This window comes from Anopheles moucheti, chromosome 3 (assembly GCF_943734755.1).
Source record: "Anopheles moucheti chromosome 3, idAnoMoucSN_F20_07, whole genome shotgun sequence".
NCBI classification, from domain to species: domain Eukaryota; kingdom Metazoa; phylum Arthropoda; class Insecta; order Diptera; family Culicidae; genus Anopheles; species Anopheles moucheti.
Window position 1 is genome coordinate 39841371 of NC_069141.1, and position 13562 is coordinate 39854932.

At 39.5% G+C, this 13562-nt stretch overlaps 1 protein-coding gene across 2 annotated transcripts in view; it reads left to right on the top strand.

Moving 5' to 3' along the window:
• LOC128305144 (ankyrin-3-like) overlaps positions 1-13562 on the top strand; it is a 52497-nt gene that overhangs the window by 16790 nt on the left and 22145 nt on the right. For both annotated transcript variants that reach the window (XM_053042459.1, XM_053042460.1), the window contains exon 2: positions 13444-13551. In XM_053042459.1, coding sequence (XP_052898419.1) covers positions 13444-13551 — 108 coding nt within the window. The remainder of the gene's footprint in view (positions 1-13443; positions 13552-13562) is intronic.

A 13562-nucleotide genomic window follows, 5' to 3' on the forward strand; every position in this document is an offset into this window, starting at 1 on the left:
AGCGAATATGTATCGTTGAGAGCTCTTCGTGAAGTAGCAGCCTTACTTCCACTCCATAGCAGTGTTTATGATAAGGGGAATGCAGATACGGCAGTTTTTGTTCCTTAAGCCAAGCATAGAAGCCAGTCTCAAGAAGAGTATAGAGTAATGTTACGTTTGTTGGTAATTTATATCAGTTACGGTGGCAGGTTGACGTCATTGCCGAACCAATAATCACTAGCAGTATCACTTGGGTAAAAGGTGTATGCTCTATCAGATTATCGCAGGCAATTATCTATTGCTCGCCAGCTTTGCCTTGATATACGAACTATAGGCCAACAAAAAATATATCTTCTGTTCTATTTTGCATCACCTTTTCGAAATGTTCTCTTTATTTACCATGTGTTTTATTATGTGCTATTTTCGAAAATCAGTTGGTAAACAGGAATTCAACTATGAATCAGCGCGTGGAAGACCATTACCAAGGTTTCATCCCGCGTGCGGTCAATATAAATAGCACATGAAATAATGATATGTATTGAAGCATGTACATGCGTAACTAAAGTAACTAGCTCGCGTATAAATATAGGAGAACATTCGCATCAAATGTCTTCTTATTAGATTTAAGATTGGTTTGCACCCTAGACCAAGGGTCTCAAGGGATACACGACAGGACTGCTGCCAAATTCTGTCTGGATTGTTGTTCCCTAAAGAAGACTTAACTTCTTCTTTATAGACACAACAACCTCTGCCATTTCTGGCTTTCTGTGACTTTATTTACACGTAGCTGAATAGTCAGTCCTGCTTACGGGAGATTGGGTCTGGATGAGGTTCTGGTCCTGGTGGTTCGTGAGAAGACCAGCGACGCTACCAACATGTCACCGGACCCTCCTAGACGTAACTTAACTATGAAGATACAAAAAAGTAATAACTCAAATGAAGTTGCAAATGGTCGGCCACAAGCCCTCCTCAGGTGTGTAGTAGTGTCAAGAAGACTTTGTCGTCTGTCTTGAACGTCACATCATGAAGAATCTTGGGTTTCCATAGTGCGCTTGAATTGTTTTCATCTTGTTTCGTTTTGTAACTATCTGATAAGGTCATTAACATTGAGTCTCGCTTTGCGTTGAACGTAAATGACAATGTCACGCTTCCAGAACTAAGCTTCCAGAAATATAGTGCCTAATAAAACGTGACTCAATGCGAAGCACGGTGTGACAGGCTAATGCGCATACCGCGTCTCATGCGTTATGGCCGAGTGGTTCTGGTAGCTCTGATACAAACCAATGGACAAAGCGAAGTTAAAACCAAGGGACGAAACAAAAAAAAAGACCCCTGGGGAAAAATGTACCAAATGCAAACTTTTCCCGCTTTCCTAGAGTTCCGCCACCTGTTCGGCACATGTTTTACGGCGCGGAAAATGGGAGAGTCTGGAACGACCATGGCGTCGATGGGTAGGTGGTGTTGTTAGACGTATGCTTTGTGTTACGTTCTTCTCTAGACATGCACTTGTTTACTGTCAGCCACATGCGCCGCCGTGTACTAGAGATGTCGTCATACTTCAGCGAGTTAACACGCTACAGAGTCGTACGCTTGGGATACCGGGAGTGGTTTAACTCTTGGCTGCTGTTGTGTTCTAATATCTATGGGAGACAAAACAAATTGTAGCTTCTTCAATTGTATGGAATCGTGCACGCCGTGCCTTGTTTGTGCTCATATTTTCTGTGCAACATTTCAGTTCTCAACAAAAAAAACTCTGAGGTGGGTCGGATTGTGACGAACGAACGTGCTACTATATTGTTTTGAACATTTGCCACTGTAAACCGCAAGCGCGAAGAATAAATATACTCGTCTTATGTTCATCATATCTTCTCTTCAACAATAAATGAAAAACGATGGACAAAGATAAAGAACGGTCAAATCTTTGATGATTTGTTATGTATTATCAAGCATAAGAGTATCATGGGAGTGTTTCCTGTGTACTGAGTTATGTCTGTAATGATATTATATCTTGAATTGGAATATTAGCAATAAGCATGCTACATCATAAGCGTTTGATTTGAAGAGCTGTTAGGGATCATCATCGTATAGCTTAACACCAATTATGGGAGCCGCTTTAATTATCTCTTGTCCAGCCTCAGACATTCCCGACATTCCTTTTAATTAATTTAGGAAATTTAATTCACTTGATGTCCAACACTATCCACCATTTGCTTGTCCCTTTTTTACAATGTAATGCCCTTCGCTGTTGTATGGTTATGCTGTTTTAACGATACACCAGTATGCTGCACAGCACCAGTATGATGCCTTTTGGTTGACGCTCCGTTCATGAGACTTGCGGTCGTCTCATCGTTTCGGCCATATCGATCGGTCTATCCATGCTGTTCGCACTGTGTGGAAATAAATAATATTAATAACTAGACCATGCGTGTCGCTTCGTTGCGGTCAGCTGAAGCGCCTGGAGCAAATGGAAAGCGGAAATACGAAGCGTTGGATAGCCGGGGTGTTTTCTTTTCGGATTTGTCTTTCACAGCGGCAGCCATAGTGTCTATCATTTTAATGGATTTGCCGAATGGAATGAGGCCATTGCGTCGGGACGGTTGCATGTCGTGCGTGCACGGAAAAGGGCAGCAAAATCTGGATTTTTACGCCAGCCAAACAGAGCAAGAGGAAGTGAAATGGGAAGAAAGATAGATGATACACGAACGATGGACAGGATTTTGCATATTCAATTATATTTAGCGAAATTGGCTGGTAATAGTAATAAGTAATGTTTATCCAATAATAATAATGCTCTCTTTTCTTATGCTTTCAGGTAAGCACATTACTGAAGTTTGCTGCATGGGTAAGAAAAGATTAACACAATCGGTTAAACTTTATGCTAAAAGGCAATTGTCGCAGTGATGTCACCTTCCAGTTTGGATCTATACATTGATGCAAGCCTTATTTTTTTCATTTAAAGTGAATGAAATGACACAATGACGTCCATTGTCGGGCAGACCGATTCTCTGCTAATGTATTTTAAATTGTTTTATGTGACAAAATCGGGCCAGTAAAATTTTGCGCTACCATTATGGGTAGTATTTCAATGTGCCGTCCCTGAAACGCATTCTCTGCTGTGACTTACTGCTAAAAGTTGTAAAAGAACGACGATAAAATCAAATGGTTGCGTTGAATTAAGGTGACCGACAAGGCAACAAGAGGATTATTGTATGCGAAATTGGTCATCGCAATCCATCTTCTGGTACCTACAAGGAATTAAACGTATTATTAACAAGTTAAGTGACGAAATATGTGCAATTTCGGAAGCGGTAAAACTGCACCATTGGCCCTGGCAAGCTGTGACATCTTTGAGGGGACGGAATTCTCTTCCTTCCAAAACCGGTCCTACAGCGAGTGAAGTTCATTTATTATTGGCTCAATCAGTCAACTCAATGTGTGGACTGTTTTCAAGGTTTTCTTTAGCTTCTTCATTTTAGGTGCGTTTGTGTGCGATGTTTGCAATTTAGTAACTCCTTCAGATAGCTTCAGCAACTTACGTCATGTGGCAAAAGGATGCGTGAGAAACACCACCGATCACACAATCGAGGACGTTTCTGTAAGGGTGTCGAAATATTTTTATCACCATAAATTGGACAGCGCTGACTTGAAACGCCCACCAAATGAGGACCCTATTAATGCGACATAAATTTGTGCCTTTCACTTTCTGCCCTTTGATTGGGGAAACTGTGTGCCCGAAACGATGGCGCTGATGATTTATTCTTCAATTAGGAGAGAATAGCGCAAATTTGATGCAAAATTATGCAAAATGTGAAAGGGATTCTTCCGAATCGAACAAGCAGTCGGTTTATGTTAACATGTAAAACATTGGCCTAGTTGTGATATACTGTTCATCGCTTACGTAATAATCGTCATTACATTAGTAGATTAGTGTACATCCAAAAGGGTATTGATTAGCCATAACCCCCGTATTCATCCAAAAGAGGATTTTGACACGTTGTGCAAACTAGGGAAGCCATATTAAACGGCCAATGGCTTCTCGACCAACTGACACCAATATTGTTCGCTTTCCCTCGGCGCGTGGTAGTGCGCCATCCAGGAAAGGTGACAGACGGGAATACAAGAAGAATGTACAGTTTACAGCTAGATCACAAACAAGCGTATCCTCCATCTATTCACGGTGATGTCATTACTCAGCTGCCTCGAGTTGCGGGACTACGGCCATTTACTTCGCACGAAGTGTCAAAGCAGCGACCAGTGTGGATGAATAACCCTGCCATGTTGGTTTCAGTAAAGGTGTGGACATTCGCAGTTACAATCGTTAGGGTGGGTTGTAATCAATTTGAAATCTATTACCAATAGGCATACTCCCGTCCGATAAGGAGAGCATGGCTGGAGAGTCATTGGTGATGTGATCTTGATGTTTGTCAAAGGTCACACCCGTCAGCTGAACTTGTTGGCATGCATTGTGAGCTGCAGCGAAAAGATATCACGAAAAAGACACACATCGAAGACTACTTCCAGCTCTAGTCAATGATGTCATACCTTCGAAAAGAGGGACACCTTGGGTCAGAGATCGAAAAAACTTGTTCGGACGCTGGTGCTTGACAACCAGATGGGCAACAACCACCACCGTGTGTCGTGCTGTGCGCCACCCGCACCTTGTGTTAGAAAAACATATAAACGCTAGGTCAGTAAACAACGCGCACCGAAGCTTGTGGTTCGGTCGAACGAAGTATATTTTTATTGCCGTAGAATATAACCCCGTGGTGACGCCACCTCATACACGCACGATTACGACAACGTAAGATACGGAAGTGAGTCACATGCTTCGGATGAAGTGTTAGCGGAGAGTCGTTAGCGTTTGCCGGTTACCTTCTGTGGCAGCTCGAAAAAGATTGTATATTGTTTTGTTTTGATTGAATCTTTCCATGGACCAGTCCAGTTGCTTGTTTCAATTGAATTAGACAGTGGAGACATGCATTGGGATTGATGAACTTGTAGTGATACTATCTCTGGCAAACACAGCACGTGTACATTCCATTAGCGTCGCTCTGCAATTGATGGCTCTCGCAAGTCCTTGAGTGAAGGTTAGTTGCGAATATCAATTGAGGCGTTTGATGCCACGATTTATTTGCAACCATATTGAAAACCAAACTTTCATTGACACTATTTACATTGCAGGGTTTTAATGGGGTCTCTAAACACAGTTGCATATTTTGCTAGCGCTTTTCACTTTGATTAATATTACGTGTGATGCTTCTCTCTCAACATTACGTGTCTGTTCCAGCAATGCGTGTAATGCGTAAATTGAATAGCATGTCGTTTGGTTCGGAACACATTTCAGTCGTGTTATAACTCCATCGGTTCCTTTTCTCACGGTCGTACTGCTGTATGCGTTTGTCGCGTAGTTACCTGACGATCATGCATCGGCCTAACTTATACGAGTGTCGTAGAGAGTTCTTTAAGTCCTATGCCCTTGACTAACTAAACTCGGACTGTTGTTGCCCGTGTTGGGAATGTCGTCATGTATGCAAAAACTGGTTTCTCTACTGATGATTGAGGGAATAGCTTTGCGTGCGTTCAGGTGCAATACTTTAATTGACGTTAATGTGTTGTACGATTAGCTGACTTTAGAAGCGGTTCCTTCTATTTGATGAAGTAGACAAAGAAAGTGCGTGATATTAATTCTCCAGAGCTCTTTTTTATTAAACTGGTTTTATAAAAGTTAAACATATTTTACGTTGTCTGAATTATGGTGATTAATGAAAAAAAAATGACATCTGCCTCTTAGAAAGAATAGCTAATACCTTTGTATAAAACGACTTACAAGCTACTTACAGATGTATAAGCTTAGATGATACTTTTTGAGAAGCAACGATTAGCACCAAAGATTCCCTATGGGCAGCGTCCGATGCATGACTGCAATAAATTAAAGTGTGGGTGCAAATTGATATTGTACACAACACTTTGTTGTCCACAACCACTAACGTAATAATGTTACTCAATCTTCCCACATGGATTGATTTACAGTTCGCCCAGTTTATACAGATTATGAAGTTAAATTTTCATCCAATTTCGTTTAGATTAAGGATAGGTATTTTGGTAACCTAGTTTATCAGATTATTTGGTTTTGAATGTGTCGTTACAGATGTTTTCTGTATTAATTAAATCAAAATACTAACAAAAACAATTACTGAACTTTAAACTACAACTATAATGTCTTGTGAAACAAGCTTGAGAAGAAATTGTTTGTTGTAGAAATATACAAAACTGGTATCAGCATCAGTATTAAAATTAATTCAGGTGATTTCGAAACGTAAAATTGAAGCATGAAGAGAAGACACCTTATTTAAAATAATTAGTCCATTAAAAACAAATGTTGGTCTTCCTCCATCCCCAATTACTTTTCGATGGTAGTATTATGACGCCAATAAACCAACTACAACCTACTAAGTAAAGTAAAAGTGCACTATTATAGGGATAATACCAGTCTTTATCTCATCCCATTCCCATTTATTGATTGTTATGAACGTGCCATTTATAAAGCATTGTGCAGATCTTGCATCCAACATTCTTAACCATTCGTGTGAGTTGAGCTTCTATGGTTGATTGTTTTGTGGCACAATAATCGGATGGCTTCGGGTGGTCACTTCTTTGTTAGTACGAGACGGATTGCGATCGCAGACGGTTTGGAATCCATTTTTATACACCACCAGCAAGCATAAATGCGCGAGAGCTACCGTCTGTTTGGAAACTGGGCCATTAGATACCTTCAGGAAAGAGGGCGATTAGTTGACCGAGCAAATGGAACGTCCCGGCACGTCCATCAGACACGGGGCTGGCTGACTGTCCGTTCCCGTGCCTACATTCTGAATTATTCATATTCAAATTGTGCGATTGTGGCTACCGCCAGTTTGGAAAAAAGTGTGTTGAAGAATTGAAAAAAAGGAAACGAAACAGTGGAAAACAAAAATGCGATCGGAAGCGTTCAAGTGCTCTCTACTGCTTCGCGTTGGCGTCATTCGGTCGGCCACGATTCTGTCCACACTCCAGTACGCCCCGGCCGTATGACTGACGTCAAACATCGAGCACTGTAGAGTGTGGGTGGTTAAAAAACGGGTGGCGCATCACCCCGGCTGCGGTGTGTTGCAAAACCGAAGCGGTCTAAATTATCGATCGTTTCGATGTGTGGTATCGTGCCGCGGCAGGCCCAATGGTTAAAATACCGGAGAGTTTAATTTATGCGCCTTTGTTTGTTGTATCGCTAGAAGTAAGATATTCTTTGCGCATCATCCCGAATATGCCCTCGCTAATGCAAGCCACTTGACATTCCCGAATTTAAATGAAATTAAGTTTTTGAGCCAAACAAATTCTGATTTATGATCGTACCGTAGAAGTACTAATGTGCTGTACAGTCCAGAAAAGATGTCGCTATAAAATAAAATCTTACCTCTATGTTATTGCACGTGATGAATAAGATTTTTGGTTTAAATATGGTTGCAATGATCACCCTGTCTACTTCACTATATTTGGTAGACACTTCGCTAGTTCAGTTTATCATCCATGTGAACCTGCTTCCGGAATAAGTCAGTGCTAGTAAATCAGTTTATGGTGGATCTTCCATCTTTGCGATTATCTGAAAAAAGACAACACCATCTCGGTCCGTTCAGACGCAATTTATGGCAACAAGTGGCTCCAACACTGTTTCGCAATATGTGGCGGAAATTAAATTTTATATATTTACTGAGTGACAAAAACATCTTACATGCAAATGCGATGGCAAACTGAGTAGCGCAAATTGAATCAGTTATAGCTAGGAGCTGCTTGAAAATTTGATTTTGAACGTAAATGATTTTGTATAGATACAAACCGATACAAAATGTAGCTTTACAAAACTCTGTTAGTGTGTGTTGCTTCAAAAAAAGTCGTCGACCATCTGGAATATGTTTTAATATTTTGTGGAGTTCGTACTCTAGATAAGAATAGATAAGTAAAAGTCATGCATCAACTGCCGTGTTTAATCCCAAGAATTAATTTGATGAATATAAAGCATGCCACTCAAAATGATTGGTTAATTTAGCGTTAACGTACTCAATTGTAATGGGTTCTTCATATAAAATTATACTGATTATATAAAGAATTATATGGAGTAGAATTTTCATAAATGTCCCGCTTACTGCTGATTACTGCAAAATATGTCCTTGACTGGCGATAGGAATGAGGAAGATAGCTTTAGATGCCTCTAATCGTGTTAGCTTTCGCAATTAACCACTATCACTTTGCAAACATTGCGTAATACACACGACAAATTCTCCGCAGCTGAGCGTAGAAATATTCATGTAAACGCCTTCGGCAAGTTTGAATTGCCTTATCGCGGACTACGAAAGCGAAGTAATTGGACGGTAATTTAAAATATTGTCCAGTGTAAATAAATAAACATATTTCACGGTAATCCACAGCTGGTTGGATCAGATTTATTTATCATAAAACCATGGGCAATATGGGTTTCTCCTCGTATGGGAGAGGGAAGTACTATCTCTAATATGGGTAGTACCAAAGGTTGAGAATGTATATTGCACAACAGTAGACGACATCGCTTGTACCTACCTCTACTATCAGTATCAGTATCAAGTATCAGCCCAAACTTGTACGATCTAGATACATGAGAATTTACAATAAATTCGTATCAACACCCTGGCAGCACGTTTCCCATAAAGATGGACATTCCGTTTCCGTCCCTTAGTTTTCGTTGATTGAATGCAATCGTTTTATAAGGATTAATTTACTTTATTTGTAAAATGACTTGTTCAAACATGTCAACTTTATAGTAAGCAGCCAAAAGCAATGGCACATGCTTTCGTCCAATAGCTGGGTTTGTATCAGGTAATTGACCAGAACGTGTTTGTTCGTGAACCTTAGCGTCTTTCGCTCCAACATGAATGTACGCTTAACTAAATGTGCATTAAAACCATGTTCTGTTGGGTGAAGTATTCCAAGGTTTAAGATAGAGTGTAATATGATTCGAACACCTCGTTGGAGTTCAGCGAAGTTTGAGATTACTTTCAATCGTAAGGAAACCTTTAGTGTGCGACTGATTGATCTCCAACCAGAAGTGGGGAACTAGTCTAACTGGCCATGCTTGAACAAATAAAATTCGACATGTACGGATTCTTTGGGCAGAGCAGCTCATTTTAACCTTTAGAATATGGGTTAGACCGTGTTTATGCAGAAGGGATGGTTATCTAACAAACCATCCGCACTATGCTGGGTTGTCCCGCAGTAAAATAATGTAAAAGCACAGTTAAAGAAACCAAGAATAACTAAGGGTTTCCCAAAACTTCTATCGGATGGAATGAAATAGATATAAGAAATAAGTTGTTTCCTTCTGATCAACCAAACTGTAACGAATTTGAATGTCCTACGAACACATTTGGAAAGGGAATAAATAACTTCGTTTTAGGGCTTTCTGTGACAAGCCTCTTTTTGTGTTGCTGTTTATCCTTCGTGACGTACGTCAACACATTCTCCGTTTGGATGTCGCTAATGAAATTCGATGTGACCATAGTGTGAAAAAAAATCATGATGTTATGGGTGTGTTTTGCCCGTTCATATCCTCCTTCTTGGGGAAAAGGCATATTCGCGTGTCAATTGATCATATATTTGTTTTTCCTGAACTGAGGGTTTCGTAGTCATGCCGTTGAGCGTCCTTCTGGGAAATTTCGTTAAATTTCTATTTATAAGAATCTAAAAAACGTTTAGACTCTTATTAACAGGCTACTATACTCGGATGGAATGTTTCAGAGGAGTACTTATGATTCCCTTTTTCATTAAAACAAATCAATGAAATGGAATCAAATTGACAATAGGAAATCACTTATCGGGATTATACAAATATTCCCATTAGACAAATATATCCATCCATCCCTTAATTGACATTATCATCTTGAAGGCTTTTTGAAAGCTAATCAAATAGCAGACGACGCTAGAAAATCAAAGCTTTCCAAAAGTGCTGCCATGTAAAAGTTTTCCGCAACTCGCTTTGGAATTGCCGCATCGGCAAAACACCACATGGTTCATCGTGTCGCAATGCAGCGGAAAAAATGTATTTGAACGACCAAAAAGCTTCAAATCACTTCCGGTTGTCACCAAGCTTTCGTGACTATTGATGTTAAACAGCTCAACAGCTCATTAGCAATTTCAATGAATATTTTCATCCATTGTCATTTAAGCATATAATTCACATATAATTTTTAATTTAAAATTTGTTCAAATTTTTTGTTTAAAATAAGTTTGTCAGATTCACTATACATGTTTACTTCCTTGATGTTTTATTAAGATGTTTCTTACACATTTTAAAACAAGAGGTAACGTGTGAAAAAACGAAATGTAGAGCTTTAATGACATTATATCAAAACCTTGCGCAATGAAAATAAAACTGTGCTGATTTTGATGTTTTTTTTCTTTCACGGTAAATTAGTTGTTTAGTATGTTGATTGATATGCTGCTTGTCGTGTAGCGTATCAATTCACCGTGTACTGTGACAATGTATGTAGCAACAAACATGACATATTTTTCCGGATGTCAACAATCGAAGATGTTTTTTTTTCAACAAATGGATGATGTAATAAATGAAAATACAATTTGATTCACCTGTTTTTGCCAACCTATAAGCCGGTGTCTCGTTATCAAGTTCCTCCCTTATTGCTCGTCACGGGCACAATTGACAGGTTAATTACTTTTTGTTCGCGTTTGGACGAAAAAGCAACGTGCTGACGGAACGGCAAATGTTCCCGTTTCTCCTATCGGAAGTACTTAATCACCCTCTCGCCCGTTCTATGCGCCGTAGAACAATTGCATAACCATACCTCCCCAGTGTATAGCGAGCGACATCCGCTACGGTTACTTTCTGACGATGATTGCTGATTTACAGTGTTCTAATTCTGTTCCATTCAACGGTCGCAAACTAGCAGCACGTCGGAGGTGATGATGGGTAGGAGACCGGGCGTAGAGAGACATGGATAATGTCGGTGGTGATGAGATTATTTCACTGATATTCGCTTTGTTGAGGTACTGTTGATGGCAGTTAAATTATAAATTAAGTGTTTTCTGGTTCGATTAGTTGAAATGTATTGTAATGTTTTTGGTGTTTTCGAAGATTTGTAAAAGTCATGCAGTGATTACAGTAGAAACCCCAGTTGTACTGAAATTCACAAATGCTAAAGTTAAGCGAACTTTCCATATCCCTCTAAATAGTATATACTATTTATCCACGATAGTATCTCATATCTTAGGTTCGGTGCATTAACTTTTAGATCACATCGACGTGACTCTGTTAGACGTCGTACGTGTCTTCAGAGAACCTAAAGTGTTCGAACTGTGCTCTTTACTTGCGTACTATTCCAATTATCGTTTGGTCTAAACTGGGAATTCAAGATGCGTTGTTTCCAGCTTCGAGCTGCATAGCTTGGAGATAAGTGATACGAAAACCACGTACCTGTGTGGTCATTCGAAAAAAGGACGTAACGCGAACGTGGTTTTGTCAACACGTAGAGTACGCGACGGGATGAACTGTAACTCGACGGGTGACACTTTCGCATGAAACAGGTCAGCCGTGCCTCTAACGCCGTTGATAATTACTGGTTTTGTTTATGGAACCAATTATTTTCGTTCCAATTTCGAAACGGCATCACCGTTGAATGAAAAAGATTGCAGTGATGTTTTTTGTTGTGTGATAAAGCGTATAGTTCAGGTTTAATGAAACCGTCATTACGCATTTCATTCCTAACATTCTTTCGCGTCATTCGAGCGGTTTTTAAATGGTTGCAGCGTTTAGCCAAAACTCACAATGCTTTCTCATCGCATAAAAACGCTTCTAACCATTCAGTAGATTGAAAATAGACTTTTGATACCCACATTCACTTTATCGTAGGGGTGCTGCTCTAGACGAAGAATTAATGGGGTCATAACTCCGTCTGCTTGCATCAGGAAAACGCTTTAGTATTTTTTTTTGTAATCTTGAATCATCTCCCGGATTTCCCACTTTATTCGCCTGGCGATGAGAAGAAGCTTGGTGCAACGAAATAAAACCGCTCGCAAGTGAAAGCACTCGTTAACCAACACAAATCAGCCAGCACGGTATAGGATTTCCGTCCATCTTGAGATCATCCAATGCGCGTCTTAAGGAACGATTTTTAATTTGTTTTCTTGCGCATTTCTGCATCTGATATAATTTTGAATGTTTTATTGTCACTGTTTTAAAAGTCGAGGCATTCCGGGGAGTAAGATGCAATGGGTAGACAAAACCCTTTCCACAAATATGGTTGTGTACAATAGCGTTACTCTGGTCGTCCAATTATTTTCTGGAACGCTGCATGCGAGCCACGAAAATGTAATTTATGGTTACGGTCTTACATGTAGTGTACCGTATGCTTTGGTGGTATGAAAAGATGTAGAGTCTTGTAGAGTCTCTGTTGAAGAGTTCCCTTGCGAAAGGCATTCTTCATTCGTATGATCGAATGTGAACAGTTGATAACCGTGGGAAAAGGCATATGAAATAATATTTTGTACTAAAATGGTTAAACGTTTTTTATTTTGCTATTTGAACTCACTTGATTGCGACTTGAACTGGTTGATATAGTTTTATTTATGCAGAAATTAATATGCTTTTTCAACAATATCTGAAAATGTGGTAACTTCCAATATCGAAAATGTCAGCTTAGGTTTTGACAACGTTAGTAAATATTATTTTCAAAAGCCAAATTCACCTCGCTATTAGTGTTACAGGGTTAATAGTGTACCCTTTTCGTGGTAATGCCCGGAAAGTGTAAAATAATGGCTTCCTCGAGTTTGTATAAACATATTTGAGATTGCCGAAGCAAGCGTTGATATAAACCAGACACCTTAAACAAAACCAAATTGAGCACATATTGATTCCGCGCCATGTATCGACTCTAACTAACCTTTGCACCCAATCAATGGATTCCGGCATCCATATGGTGTTGATATGATTCCGACGGCAATACATACAGGCCCTGATATACTGAACACACATGTTTGCATCGTCCAATTTGTTGTTGCCGGCTGCTGTAGGTATTCCGTGACGATATATTACTGTTTGATCAGTTAGACGATAATTAATATTTTGTTGTTGTTTTTTTTGCAAAATAATCCAAAGGATTACTATATTGTTATATTATAATTAGATAATTGAATGTAAATTTCATACTTTGATCTCTCTTAAGATGTAGAATAAAGTTATCACTTTATCACTATTTACTAGGCTGGGAGGCAAGAGTATTAAAAATAATTGCTTCCAACAGGAATACAGATGTAATTGATGATTATGTCTGAAGCATGTTGTATCGTTCAATGAGTAATAGAATTTATCGTTACCATATTTCACTGTCTAATTGTGTGACGTGTTGCTAACATGAATTTCTTTTGTTTTTTTTTTTATTCTTTAAGAACGACACAAACACAGCGTTCCTGCGGGCCGCCAGGGCAGGAGATCTTCAAAAGCTGATAGAGTACCTCGAAACCGGTCAGGTGACCGACATCAACACGTGCAATACGGTAAGCCAGTA